This window comes from Zalophus californianus, chromosome 9 (genome assembly GCF_009762305.2).
Source record: "Zalophus californianus isolate mZalCal1 chromosome 9, mZalCal1.pri.v2, whole genome shotgun sequence".
NCBI lineage: Eukaryota > Metazoa > Chordata > Mammalia > Carnivora > Otariidae > Zalophus > Zalophus californianus.
In genome coordinates this window covers 77673807-77689506 of record NC_045603.1, presented here as the reverse complement: position 1 = coordinate 77689506, position 15700 = coordinate 77673807, and the positions used below count along the sequence as shown (strand labels likewise).

The 15700-nt window shown below is 34.6% G+C and overlaps 1 protein-coding gene across 2 annotated transcripts in view; it reads right to left on the bottom strand.

Moving 5' to 3' along the window:
• The window catches only part of ERGIC2 (ERGIC and golgi 2), a 42636-nt gene extending 28713 nt beyond the window's left edge, over window positions 1–13923 (bottom strand). The window contains exons 1-5 of one of the 2 annotated variants that reach the window (XM_027594891.1): window positions 13810–13923; window positions 5524–5663; window positions 3926–4034; window positions 1823–1869; window positions 497–567 (exon numbers count right to left, since the gene is read on the bottom strand). In XM_027594891.1, coding sequence (XP_027450692.1) covers window positions 497–567; window positions 1823–1869; window positions 3926–4034; window positions 5524–5629 — 333 coding nt within the window. In that variant the 5' untranslated portion in view covers window positions 5630–5663; window positions 13810–13923. Of the gene's footprint in view, window positions 1–496; window positions 568–1822; window positions 1870–3925; window positions 4035–5523; window positions 5695–13809 lie in introns of both variants that reach the window. The other variant, XM_027594892.1, reaches the window with a different exon arrangement.
• Window positions 13924–15700: the final 1777 nt, after the last annotated feature.

Sequence of the window (15700 nt, the reverse complement as noted above, 5' to 3'; positions counted from 1 at the left end):
AGAGAAAAAAAAAGTAAATGCATAGAAAATGTTTCCTCTTAGATACTGCTTTATTCTTCCTTATGTTAAGAGGAATACAGCTGAAACATTTTTAAAGACTTAACTTTGCTAAAAGTAGAATACAGATAGGACACAGAATTTCCGAATCATTGGAGGAAAAGAAGAACATTTAATCATTATAGTAACTATAAGAAAAAAGGAAACTATCAGGAAGGATTAACAAAAAATGAATAATAAGGTTATAAAACAGACTTTAGAGGCTTTTCCTAAATGCTAACAATTGTTATTCTCAAGGCTTTGGCATTAGAAATCTTCACAAAGAATATGGGTTACTTTTAAATTAAAAATACACACACACACACACACACACACACACACACACACACACACACACACATATTAAAACCTACAAAACGAAAAGCAAATATCAAAACTGTCTTCAAGAAAACAACATCTCATAGTATATTATTTAAAAGTACATGTCCATTAAACTTACTGGTTCATAAACTAGACCATCTGCAGATGCAACCATTGTTTCTGCTAAATCCAATACATCTGCTCCAACATCTGCATAAAAAAAAAATAGAAGTTTACATTCTATTTTCGGAGCCAAACTATATATTACATAAACTAACAAACTGAAATGACTAACAGAAAATTCCAATACATAAAATCACTTTCCTATACCAATTATTTGTTCCCAAAAGTTAAAACAGTCGCATTATACAGTTTTGGTGGAAAGTATTCAAAAAAATCAGTAATACTTTTTCTGGTTCTTGTTCAGTAAAAAAGATGACTCAGAATCTCACGGTAAAAAGCATAAACTTCACTCAACTGCAGAGCTTTGCAAAAATTGTCAAGAACCTAATCACAAGTACTAAATTAAATGGCTGCCAAACAAAATATTAAATACAAAAATTATTTTTAGAAATTAAAAGAAATTTTAAGAGAAAGCTACTGATGACTTTTTAAAAAAATCAACAAATAGGAAAAGTTTATTTTGAAAAGGCAAAAGTTTTAAGGGTATTCAAACATCTAAAATAAGGCAAAAATATATATTCAGTAGTAACAAACTCATAGTTTAAATATAAAGTGTTTCTTTACTCTTAAAACCACTACCATAAGGAAAAATAAATGAAAAGGGAAAGAGATTTAAAATTTTTCTGAGATGAAATCTCCCAGAAATTATCTGCTTAAACTATTTTATACTTTAAAAAATTTTGTCTCAATTTAAAAGAAATTTTCAGTAATTTAAAAGATCTTTCATGCAAAAACATCCTCATCTTTGAGAGCAATACTGATTCAAACATTATCTACCTAGCACATTAACATTTTCCCACTTCGACTAGTATAATCAAGGGAAGCCAGAGAAGAAAATAAAAAAGGGTAACACATTATTTAGTTAAAAGACTTGGATCCATATTTTAATATGCAAGACTGCAAGTAAAGGGTGTCAAACCAAAACAGTGAAACAGGGTATGTTGTAGAGCATGGGTGGGTGTAAAACTGGTAACTCCAAACAAGAAAGAAATAAATGATACATCTAAATTAGAACTCTGACTCATGAAAATTTCCTCCAGTTTTCTTTTATTTTAATTGTACTAATGTGAAAGTTAAATCTCTTCTCTTCATGGAAAAGAAATTTAAAGAATATAAGCTAGGGAGCAAAACAACTTGCACTATTAAATAACGTTACCATAGCATTTTAAGATAGCATAAAGGAAAAAATAAAGTTAAAACACCACCAGTGGTCTTACTTTCTACTAACAATTATTTAAATCATAAACAATACATGGACTCAACAAGTTAAAGGTGTACTTACACTGACACTTCATAGCAACAGTAATATCTATATTGATTCTCAATTTGCTAGAAGACAAAAAGGAAATGTTAGTACCTACCAAGTAATCAAGAAAACATGAGAAATATAAATCAACTGATCTATGAAAACTTGGATTTCAAACATAATAAAATATGTTGATTAGAACTTGGATAGCATTTCTTATGGCCAAAACAAAGGCACTTTAAAAGTAAAAACTCTGTATTTTGCAACTATTCTAAAAGCCTTTCTGATTTCACAAGTTTTCAACACAGTATCCTTTAATTTAATCATGGTAACTCAACAATAACTCCAGGCAACTCAGAAAAGTCTACCTCTGTTTACATAAACCCTATACAGAATATTCTTTGAAGAACATAAAATTTCAAAACCAAGGGTTAGGAATTACAAGTATTTCTCTTCTATTTATCAGATAAATATCCTATCAGGCATTTATTCCTAATGCCCTACAATTATTACCTTTTTTATTCTTTTTTTTTTAAAGATTTTATTTATTTGAGACCCAGAGAGAGAGAGAGCCACAAGCGGGGGGGGGGGGGGGGGGGGGGAAGCAGACTCCCCACTGAGCAGGGAGCCCAGATGAGGGGCTCTATCTCAGGACCCTGAGATCATGACCCAAGCCAAAGGCAGACGCTTACTGACTGACAGAGCCACCTAGGCGCCCTCTCTTTTTTATTCTTTATCATGGACCTATATAAAGTAGATAGCTTTCTAGATTTACAGAGAAGCCAGTGTTGTTCAGAGCAGAGTAAATGCCTGGTTGAAGATCCCATAACCACTGAAGTGGCATATTGGAAACTAAGTCTGAGTGGCTCAGGGTAAATGCACCAAACTGCTAGGAAAAAAAAAAACCCTATGATGCTTAAAGTTTTGCATAGCCTTTTAAAAAGGCTCAGCCAATGCTTTATTTTCAAAGGATCAGTTCAAATCAAATTAATTTTCAAATACCAGAATTAAGCACCAGGAATAACAGAATGAGTACAAGTATCAGTCCCATCTTGTGCTTCCAATCAAAACTTTTTCCCTCTAAAAATTTTTCTATGGTTTCAATAGGAACTACAGATTTTTGGAGCTTCATATCATCTTAAATTGTCTAGAGTTCAAACTGTACTCCAAATAACTGTGGGGTTTAGGCTTAGGAGATGCTATAGGAACCAGAGAACGAGGCCAAGTGGCCAGGCTTCTGGGCATCCCCATTAGCTTACAAGGTAACCTATGTAATACTTCATTTGGAAAAAAGCAAAAAGTGATTCATTGGTGCTAAAAATAACAAATTCTTTGAAAACTACTAGTATCCAGAATAATACTCATATTACAGATGAAGAAACTGAGGCCCAAAAGAAGTCACTTGTGTGATTTGTCCGAAGTTACACAGCAATTTACCAATATTGACTTCCTTAATTCTCATTAACCCCATGAGGCAGATACTGTAACTATTATCCCCATTTTATGAAAAAGGAGACTGAAGTACATGCAAACATAGATTTAGTAACTTCCCTAAAGTCACATTGCTAGTAAACGGCAGAAATGGAATTGAAATTGAGAAGTACACCCCGCCCTCCACCTAGTGCAATCTTAACATTATAAACCTGTAATTTCCAATCATTAAAAAATCCAAAGAAATTAAATAAAGTACATATTTTAAAAGGGTTAAAAGTGATACTATTTATAGTAAAACTGTATTTAGATATAATTTATAAAAATCTAGTTATAAGCATATACAATGTAGCTTTAGACACTTTATTTTCCAGCACACACAAGATATTTCAAAATCTAAAAAGTTTCAAAACATTAAACAATTTCTACCATTTCAGCATCTAAAAATATATATATATATTATGTTCTCCTAACCTTTTTATACAAGTGCATATTAAATCAAGAAGATCTCTCTTTTAGCATTTAACCAATATTGAAATGACTCTAAAATGTTTCCCCTAATGCATGCAGTTAAGGAGAATTTTCAGGACTACTTCTTCAGAACTAAAACAAACCAAGTATAAAAGGTTAGAAAAAATTTTTAAAAGGATATGCTAACTTTAAAACAATTTGAATCCAAAGGTATTTCAAGAAGTAAAAAGAAGTTACCTAGAAAAATCCTTATCTACTTCATATTCATACTTCATCCATGTATCTTGATATACTGAAAATTCCATTATGGTTAATAAAGCCATTGTGGTAAATGCTATTAGAGAAACTGAGAAACGAAACAAAAAACCAGAATTAAAACAATTTTTAAAAAGTAAACAGGAAACTATTTTAAGTGAGATTAAAATTAGCAAAGAAAGCCCTTATGATTGCCATGTGAATGGATACTATAAAAGGTTTTTCTTAAAATGTTCATTATACATTTCTTTCTAAAACAGCTCAAAAATGAAGATTTAATGAGTGCAAACATGAACACAAACATTTCTACTATTGAGAAGCATTTTATCTCATCAATATTAAGGGTATCTCACTAAATAGATTTGCCAAATTTTACAAGACACAGAATTTTTCCTTTCTTGTATATGGCACTGCCATAGGCATGATAAATGAGGAAAGTAAGCATAAGTCTTACACTACAAATTTGAAAGCAGTCCCCTCATAATTAAAAACACATCCATGCCTATAGCCAATCTATAAAAAAACTAGACTAATTCTTAGCTCTTGAGAAGCCATGACAATCTGTGTACCAGAAACGCAAATAACATCTCCAAATCTCTAATAAAATTCTCATCTACTTTGGAATCTCCTAAATATATCACCTCATTTATAAAAGAAAAGACCTGACAAAAAGAAAAGAACTATCTTATACTGTGACAAAATATACTTAAAATGGATTGTGCAACAAGAACTTGCACTTTTTCATTAAAAAAAAAAACAATCACAGGTTAGAAATAGCAAGAAACTTAACTACACATTTTACCAAATGAAATGTCAATCTTATGTGAAATATTTTATTAGCTCTTCATGGGGAAAGAAATAATAGTAAATACTATCATAGTCGCATATTTTTCTTACATATTTCATATTTGTTTTATTTAATGAACACTTCTTTTTGTAGCAGGTACTGCATTAAGCATTTTTTAAATATTAATTTACTTAATCATTAGAGTAACCCTACCAGGTAAAAACTGATATTATCCCCATTTCATGGAAGAAGAAACTAAAGCATAGATGGATTAAGTAACTTCCTTAAGGTCAAGTAGTTAGGAAAAGGTAGAGGTGGGATTTAAATCCAGACCGTCTGGTTCCAGAGTCTAAGCTCTTAACTATTACCTCATGCTGCCTCTCTCCAGTAATATGAAACTAAGATTTCTATTATAATGTCTAAATTGATTTATTCTTAACCAAAATAGGACTGAAGCAGTTTAAGATCGTTAAATAACTTCTTCCAAGTTCAATTCTATTCATATATAATTATACATAACTCAAGAGCACCAAAGCAGTAAAGTTGGATTAATTTGTTCAGCAATGTTTTAATAAATGCTGCTAAACGCATAGACTGCACTGGGTTTAGATGCCAAAGAAAATATACATGACAATAAAATTAGGGCAAACAGTGTGACATAAGGACAGACCAGTCACAAAGTTATTGTGCAATGCATTGATGAGTTCTTCTTCATGACTACATTTCTGTATGTTGTTGACTGGCTCCCTAAGAAGCTGCGCTTGAAGGAGTTTTAATTGGAACTGATACTCACCTGTACCCCCACTGGCTGAAGTCTCTACATAGCTGTCAGGAACCTTTGGAAAGGCATCCAGCTCTTTCACCAAACTTAAGGTTTTTTTCCGATTCAGTCGCCTCATCTTCAGGAAAACCTTCTTCTTTCATATAGTCATGCTAAGGAATAAATAATGACTAAATGAATACTCTAAAAAAGATACAAAGGTTTCTTTTAATTTTGGATAACTGACAAATGTTGTTGGAATGACTTAACATTTCACTCCTCCTTGAGAAAAAAAGCTTAATGCTTATACGCACCTCTCCTTTCTCCATCCCACCCTGACAAAACATACTAATGAAAGGCAATTTACACACACACATTAAACAGCAAAAAAGTGAAAAGCAATTCACATTCATAATATTTAAATATACAAATTAAAATAAGAAATAATTTTTCTTCTATTAAATTAGCAAATATTAAAATACATTCCTACTAATAGATGACAATGAAATAAAATAGATATGCTAATCTATTGCTAGAAGAATATAAATATTCACCACTCTCCTTTTGACTAAGTAAATTCCCTTTTTAGGAAAGTATCCTGAGGTAATAATCTGGTTGTCACCAAAACCTTGATTATGAGGATAATTCTCATTATGAGACTAATTCTCATATTGTTATTTTTAAATATCAAAGAAAGAAAGAAATGCTGGGTAGCAAATATACAAACTATGGTGAATTAAAAGCTCTGAATATATGTAAACACTGAAAATCTTATAAAAGAAAACATTTAATGACATAGGAAAACACTCATAATACATTAGGAAAAGACTAGAAGGTTGTAGAAGTCCAGTTTTATGGGAAACGGGAGGAAAGATACACAAGAAACTGATTCAAAGTCTATATGCAAAAATGTTAAAAGGAAATTATGGAAGGATTTTAATTGTCTTTTTAACAAAATTTTGGACTAAGTTATCTATTTTTGCAATAAAAGTATTAATTTAAAAATTGACTGCTTGGTATTCTTTTTTTGACCAGTATGCCAACTCTTTCTAAACTATGTTACAAAGCCGTAAAAATAACTGAATTCTCAAATATTCATATAATTTTTATAAGACTGATTTATATAAATAATACTATAGGTGATACTATAAAGCATTACTAGAAATCAAAGTTGTATTAATAAAATCAACACCTAATAGAATAAATCAAATGGTTGCAGGAGCCGCTAAAAGAAAAAGAATTTCTCTAGAAGAAAGCAGACTCATCTGAAATCCAATGGGTAGGATTAATATAGAAAGAATGGGCCACAGAAAGGACATTTGTGAACAAAAAGGAGAGTCAGAGAAGTAAAAACTGGCCAGTGATCATGAATACTGTCCAAGAGACCAGTCTCTAACCAGGGGCACTACTAATCAGTCCACAAGGGGGCTACTGCTCTAAAGTGAACCTGGAAGCGTTAATATGTTGATTTCATTTGCTATTAAAAACATCCAACTAACTTCCTTCCTATTCCATATGCACAACATGGCCTTCAGATTATAATTTTGCTTTTCATGTGTATGTTTTTCTTAACGAAAAAAGAGACATGTAGACATGACAGATGAGTTTCTGATCCCCATGACAATTATAAAACTGGTATTCTCATTTGTAAATTAAGCTTCTGAGTGTTTGTAGGCATAAGCTGCGCTCCCTAAGTTTATTAAACTCAGAGTAATCAAATTTATTTTCTGTACCTGCTTAGTGGTAACTACACCAAGATTGATTCTTCTTCAGTCTTTCAATTTCTACTCATTCCTATTGGAGTTAAATATTAAATATGTTCAAACCTCTTATCTTTAGAACAAAACTCTACATTAAATCCAGTCCAACTCCAGCTATAGATCTCTGGCTGCTTATCTATAAGCCAAACTTAATAGAATGAATTGTTGGGGCACCTGGCTGGCTCAGTCAATTGAGCATGTGACTCTTGATCTCAGGGTGGTAAGCTCAAGCCCCATGCTGGGGGTAGAGTTTACTATAAAAAAAAAAAAAAAAAAGAACTGTCCCCATTTGTACACTGTGACTACTTCCTCACTACATGCTCACCTCTTAACTACATTTGATCTGAGCTAGGTCATTAACAACTTTTTTAGTATGAAATCTTATGGACATTTTTTAGTCCTTATCTAATTTTGACTCAAAAAAGTTTATCACTTCTTTTTCTTCTTGAAACAGCATCTGACCTTGGCTTAAGTGATACTATATTCCTGATTTTCATTCTACCTTGAAGACCTTCTTTGGCTTACTGTACAGATTCCTCTTCCTTTCAGATTCTGCACTTGGTGCTCCTCCCAACCTCCACATTTTCCCCCAGTGATCTCCCAACCCTACAATTTCCATCTACATGCTGATTCCTCTCAAATCTTTATTCCCAGTACAAATCTCTCTGCAGACATGTATATATTTTTCTTTCTATGACATTTTCATTGGGTCATTCCAAAGACAATTCAGCCTCAATTAATTGCTTTTTTAATTTTCTGTTTTCTCCACTGTAGTGTTAGAGCCGGAACCTGTCTCACTTGATCTGTAGATCTCCAACACCTGGGACAGGGGTATTTAATAAATACTAACGGGAAAAAAGGAAGGAGAGAAGGGAGGGAGGGAGGGAGGAAGAGACATTCCCCAAATAAGGAAGGAAGGAAGGAAATTTCCCCAGAAATACCCATGACACCACAGCTTTCCAATCAAAACAGTTATATAAGTAAATATATAAAAATATAAGATCCACAAGGAGAGGAATTTTTTTTTCCACTCTAGTAGTCCTAGTACTTAGAAGAGTGGTTGGCACATAATAGGTACAGAGAGCATTGATGAGCAAATGAATTAAACTGAATTTTACTCCTAAACTTTATTTTTCTAAGCTTTATAAATTTCTTTTAAATTACATATAAAGATATGACAGCAGCTGGTTTTACAAACCTTCTAACAATTCATACAGCTTATTCAGCACTCCTCCCACTTGGCTACTTCCCAGACTCTATTATCTTCCATTCTTATTTTCCACGATTACTTTTCTAGAATGGAGCACCTTGCCACTCTGCCATTCCTGTCCCACTCCTGTTAGATCAGGACTAACCTACATCCAAGAAACCCATTCCATCCTCAGTACTTGCCACTCTACTCCACAGAGCCACTGTTCTGATATGAACAAATTATCCAATAACTTCTAGTTTTTCTAAAAGCATCCTTTTACCTGCTTTTTTCATGGAACTTGACATTCTCCTGGTGGTAATTCCCTTCGAATCCTTACTTCATTTCTGAGACTCACAGGGTAAAGCAGCGTATGTTTTATATATCATATTACAGTTTCTCAATCATCTCTTCCCTTCTACTTCTAATAATAATAATAAACACATATACTATACAGTTACAGCTTTCATACTATGTGTTAGGTATTATTTGAAGCATTTTATATATTTATTCATGTAACCCCCAAACGACTCTATGAAGTAGATGCTATTTTTATTCTCATTTATAGTTAAGAAACTGAGGCACAGAACAGTCAAGTAATTTTTGCAAGGCCACACACCAAGTGATAGAACCTGGATTCGATCCCAAGCAGCTTGGCTCCAGAGTCCATGCCCCAAACCAGTGTACACTGACACTTCAGTACATATGATCATCTTCTACTAACATCTGGATATATTTAAAATTTCCTTAATGACTCTAGCACCTGGATCATTCAATATGCTTCTCTTCTTCCTCATTCCATCACAATCCTTTGCAAGTCATGACCCTATGACACTCATCCTATGGCATTCACTCACAATGATAACACTTTTACCAGGTAAGTGTAACTGATTTTCTATGCCAGTGACTTCCATCTATGCAAAGCCACACACAAGCAAGACCACGTTTTGGCACCTCTTAACTTTTAAAACTGCTCCATCTCTAAAATCTAAAACACTAATTTTCCTCTGTGAGCAGAATCAATTATCCTTCTGGCTCTTTAATTTCCTAACTAGGACAGAATTTGTTCTTCATTATCCCTGTGTTTCCAATCCCTTGGACTTCCTCCAGTTATCCAGTTCCACTGCTCCCATTCCCAATTTATATGCTTCTCCATCTAGCTGGGTCAGCCATTTTAAAAAATGCATTTAGAAATACCCTAGATTGGGGCACCTGGGTGACTCAGCTGGTTAAGCATCCAACTCTTGGTTTCAGCTCAGCTCATGATCTCAGGGTCGTGAGATTGAGCCCCGCATTAGGCTCCGTGCTCAGGGAAGAGTCGGCTTGAGACTCTTTCCCTCTCCCTCTGCCCACCAACACCCCCCACCCCGCTTGCACTCTCTTTCTCTCTCAAATAAATTTTGAAAAAAGAAAAAAAAGAAATTCCCTAGATCACTGGTTTCCAGAATTCACTGCCATTCTGTTAGAAAATTTTCTTTTCTGAACCTTAATGAAAAAACCAAAGACAATATAGGAAACTTTTAAAGCTAAATTTATTCAATTTAAAAACCTTGTATCTGAGATTATCTCCTTCCTTTTTTTTAATGTGTCAAAATGTCCTTTCTTTTATGAAATGATAAAAGTAGATAACAGAGGTTTTTGTTTTGATTTTTGGATTAAAAACTGCAATTCTACATCAGTCCTCAAATGCAGCCCCTTTCCCTGTTTTGTTTCGGTTTTTTCCCTCTATTTTGTGTACTGGTCCACAAAATCTAAAAATTTAGGAGCCACTGTATTTGATTCCTTTGCCCACTGGTTGGTGCTGCTCTTCATACTTTCCCAGTCTCCAGTAATATACCTGTTTTCTTCAATTTCTCCCCTAAACTGTCATGTATATTAAGAAGCAAAACAAACAAAAAAAGTCTAGGAAGTCATTGATAATAGCTGAGACTAAGACAATGTTTTGATAAACTGCCTAAGAAATAAGAAACCACCTTTCATGCTGGAACACATATTATCATCAATCTAAGTAATGTCATACAGCCCATATTTCATCATTGCATCCATTTGAATACAATGAGACAATGAGATTTTGCCAAAATTAAAACATAGAATTCATAACACCTTTTAGTCTGCTTAAGTTTAACTACTTCTCCAAACAAAAATGGAGAAACAATTTTACTCCTGTTACCCACATTTTATGAGCTAACTTCTATTTTTAATATATATTTGGCAATATGAGAAACATTTAATTGGTTAATATATATGACCATGTTGACCATGAAGTATGTTCCCTAAAAGGACACAATGAAGTCCTAATCCTGGTGTTTGTGAATGGGCCTTATTTGGAAATATTTGGGTCTTTGAAGATGTAATTAGTTAAGATGAGATCATACTGGATTAGAGAGGCCCAAAATCCAGTGACTGGTGTTCTTTAAGAAGGCCAGGTGAAGACACATAACCAGGAGAGAATGCCATGTGAAGACAGAGGCAGAGATTAGAGGGATGCACCTACAAACCAAGGAGAGCCAAGGATTACCCAGATGCTATAAAAGGCAAGGAAGGATTCTTTCCTAGAGCCCTCAGAGGGAACATGGCCCTGCCAAGACCTTGATTTCAGTCAGCTAAGCTCCAGAACTCTGAGAGAAGATATGTTGATGTTTTTAAGCCATCTAGTTTATGGTAATTTTTTACAGCAGACCTATGAAACTCACACAAGCCATTAATAAGAATGAGAAAGGACACAGAACAGATATTATCCAGGCCATCAATGAACTTCAGAAACAAAAAGCAAAACAATAACTTACCTGTAACTTTCAATTACTTGATTATATTGCATTAGAATACACTAAAATTTTATTATGAAATATAACTTAGTTTCACTTGACAAATACTGGATATCCCCCCAAGAGTACTTATTCTTTTCACTTAAAAACTTAGACTTTTTACAATAGAGTTCATGTTGTTTTTAAAATCATTTACCCCAACATAATTCAAATAAATCTAGTAAACTTCCAAGTGATTTTAAAAAAAAGGTATACTTGGAAGCTGAGTAAGATGGCATAAATATGACTTTTGTGACCCCAAAAAAACTGGGTTAATATCTAGTTACTTACTAGCTATGTGACAAATTTGGAAAGATCCTCAACATCATAGAATCCGCTATTATATTTTACTTTAAAAGGAGGGAGGGAGGCATAATGGCTACCTCACAGTTTCTAACAAAGATAAATAAATGAGTCATTTGGTAAATTTTTCTAATTCTCAAAAGAAATGCAAAGATTTGTAGAATATTTGGAATTTATATTAAAGTGCTTGAGGAAAGTGGGATAGTATCTGAGATTAGTTAATAATATGAATAGACTGAGGATGATATAAACTGATAGAAAAGCTAAGAGAAGAGGCCGTAGAGTGATGGCAACACAACAATTTGGAAGTGCCTAGCAGCAATGTGAAGCAAGGATAAATACAGTCTTCCTCAAATAACAGCTTGACTGTACTAACTACTCAATAAAAGTGTACAAAACTGAAGTGGAAAAGGTCAGGAACACATAAAATACACTTATAATAGAATGAATGTCTCCAAATACAAGAATGGGCCAACAAGGCACCAAGAGCAGAAGAACTGGCCTAGACTACAATAAGATTGTATGGAGTAGTGGAAAGAAGGAATGTGTACCTTAGTAATTGAGAGAACAGCATAAGAAAGCAAGCCACTGGAAGATGGAGTTTAAAGACATATTAACCATATAGAAGAGTATTTAATCACTTTTGGGATCAGAAAGAAATTACATTAAAAAGCATCTTCTTCAGTCTGTATTTTGACTAAGTACCAAGGCAACGTCTTGTGAGTAACTACAGAAGTTAGGAAACAAAAATTTTTAAAGAACAATAGCTAATATTGAATGAATGGTAACTGTATGGCATTGTTCTAAGGGCACGTATTAACTCATTTAATCCTCACCAACAACCTTATGAGTTAAATGTTGTTATTGCCATTTTGCAGATAAGGAAACTAAGACACAAAGAGGTTAATTTGCCCATCATGACATTAAAAGGCAGAATCAGAATAAATACCGAACAACTGTTAAACAGGATTTGTTAGCTGGCAGACTAAATGTAACTTCCATTAAAAATCAGTTTCACTATTTCTTCCAATTAAACCATTAATCGCTAAAGAAAATAAATTTATATATTTTTTTTAATTTTTTTTTTTATGTTCCAGACTAGGCCTGATTTCCTTTAAGAGAACTTTCAGGCTTGATATATTTTTATGATCTGTACCCTCAAGCCATTTCAACTCAGTTGTGTACTATAGTTCATTATCAAAAAAAAAAAAACTACTCTCTTCCCCTTCCCCCCCCCTCCCCGAAACCATGAAATTTATTTCTTCTCTAGGAGAACTGGAATAACTGCATCAATTTAAAGATATCTATAAACAAAACAAGCGTACTCCTGAATTCTTCATTGTAGAAGCCTGACTCATTTCTTTTAACGGCTATATACCAGAGTTTAATGTATCAGGCTAGGCAATTACTTAAATAAAACTTCAAACAAATGAACAAATCCTGTTTTTAAATGTATCTCTAATTGCTTCTGAAAGCCAGTCCTGCAACATTTTAACAGATATTATGTAACTTTGCGTTAAGTCTTGAGGGCACTAAATCCTAAATATAAAAGTTAAACATGTTTTCCCAAACAATGACCTATCAACCATATACACTATCTATACCCAAGGCTATTTTCTACCACGAATTGACAAGTTACCTTCCGAAGGTAGGTAAAACCTCTAGGGTTTAAGAAACCTCGAGGGTTTAAGAAAAGTAGTGACACTCAGACCTCTCTCCTATAGCATCTCGCCAGCCGTGCTCCTTTCTCATTTCCCCAAGCGGCGTGCGAAACTCTTTCGAGGCGAGGCCAAGACCTCGGTCTTTCCTAAAGAGAGCAATCTGCTGCCAAGAATTTGGTATTTGCCTGAATGGGGGTGGGGAGCCAGACACCCTGGAGGATGGGGACACGATCCGGCTGGTCTTCACAACACGGGACCCTTCTCAGTGAGGACCAGAAGAGCCATCGGGGCACCGGACACCGCGAGGAGCAATGGGTCAGGGTCAGCCGCTATCGGAGAAGCACTTAAACTCCTTCAAGTTGCAAGACAGGCAGAGAGACACCGGACTGGGGAGAGGGGAGCTCCCAGGCGCAGCGCTGCCCAGGGTCCTGCCAGCAACGCCCCCGGGGGAGGTGGAGCGGCTCCCCAGTCCGGCCCTCTCACCAGAATGATGAAGACAGGGAGCCAAGCCCATGACAGATTCTCAGCCTCCTTAACCACATTCACGCCCTGAACAGCCTTGGAACAATCGGGAGAACAACACCCAGCGGGGTTTATTTTACCTTGTGTTACGGTATCAGCCGACCGCCATATTTCACAGAAGCCCGGGTCGCCCGGGCTCCCGTTTACCCGAAAATATCGCGAGAACAACAGCGACAACCACCGCTGAAAACGTCAAATGGGAGACAATATAGAGTTCTCGCGATATTCCCTTTGCTTACGAAATGCTTTGTGAATCAAGAGGTGTGGTTAAGATGAGAGGGGTGTGGCTAAACAGAACGAAGGTTGAAACATAGTTTAGGTGTAACCACGTGGCCAGGAAGCAATCAGCTTCTCCGGGAAGGAGTGGATTACCTTCCAACTGAGAGTTAACAGACCACAGAACGAATCTCAACTCCTAACACTTTACTTAATTGCTAATGAGAGACTTGGGAGCAGGATTTGTCATTTGCAACCCTAATGCGTATCACGTCTCCAATCTGCATCATGTTTTGTGCCTTCTGTTTTTGCCTCCTTATTTTCTCCTGTCAAGAACGTTTAAACATTCCTTTTCCAGACATAGGTAATGCTTTTAATTATTTGTTCAGTTTCTCTTGACTTTCAGATAGTAAGCTCCCTAAGAAAGCACGTCTGTCTTCCTTACCTTTATATCGCCAATACCTCCTATGCACTCAAATATTTGTAAAGAAAATTAATACTGGTACAGGAGACAATTCCACTTGCGTGCCTGGATTTCTGAGGTAACACGTGGAAAATAGCTTCTTGGGAGTTTCTCTTTCCTGTAGTAAATTTTGGACAAATAAGAAATAAACTTCTATTAGGCACTGAGATTTTGGTATTGTTACTGCAGCAAAACCTGTTATTGATACAGAAATCCATAGTCTGGATGGAAAATCCATCTGAATTTCTAGTTTTTTAAATTGTAAAGTTAGGATGCCGATTTGAGATCTTCCTTTTATTTTCATGTATTTATGACTATAAGTTTTCCCTTAGCACTGCTTTCACTGCATCCCATTTTAAGTTTTGATATGTTGTGGTTTTGCTTCATTCGTCTCTAAATATTTTAAAATTTCCCTTGTAATTTCTTCTTTGGCAAAATTGTCTCAATTATTTTTTATTTTTTATTTTGGGTGTATGTGGTGTGACATAGGGAGTCCAATTTCATTTTTGTCCATATGAACAAATAATTTCCCAGTTCCATTTATTGAAAGGATTTTAAAATAAGCTTTTAGAAGTAAAATTTCTTCCGTAAAAAAAGAAAGAAAGAAAATTAATACTTCATCTTTTCCTAACACTTTGTAGTATAGAGGTAATAAAGGGGAATTTGGAAAGAAGGGATAAATGGAAACTGTTCGAGAGTAAGCCCAGCTGTAGTCAGATTTTCCAGTCAAACATTACGATTTTAATTTTGTGGTTTATTGACCAAAGAAGTCTTACAACAGCATAATAACTAATGTTTATACAACAAGCACTAGTTTTTTTTCCAGTAAGCACTGTTTTAAAGTTTTACTTGCCTTATCTTACTTAATCCTTACAAATGTATAAAGATTATTGGAAAACCATTATTTATCAATAAATACAGAAACTGAGTCAAGTAGCAATTAAATGATTTACCCCTAGTCAGAAAGCTGGGAGAGGCAGAGAAATCTTGACCACATTACTAAACTGCCCTTGGAAGGAGGAAGTCACACAGTTTTATTTAGTGAATTAACATTTATTGAAATACAAAATTTCACTAAATTGAAACTATCCCAGAAAATAAAAGCAGATAAAATGTTTCCACTGATGCAATTTCATTTCCAGACTTTTCATGTCAGTGTTAGCCCTCTGCACATATTTAAGAAAAGGTTTATTATAGTGGGTAAGAGTGGGGTTAGAACTTCCTGGGTTAAAATTCCAGTTCAACCATTTACTAGCATGTGACCTTGGGCACATTATTTCATCCCACTTCCT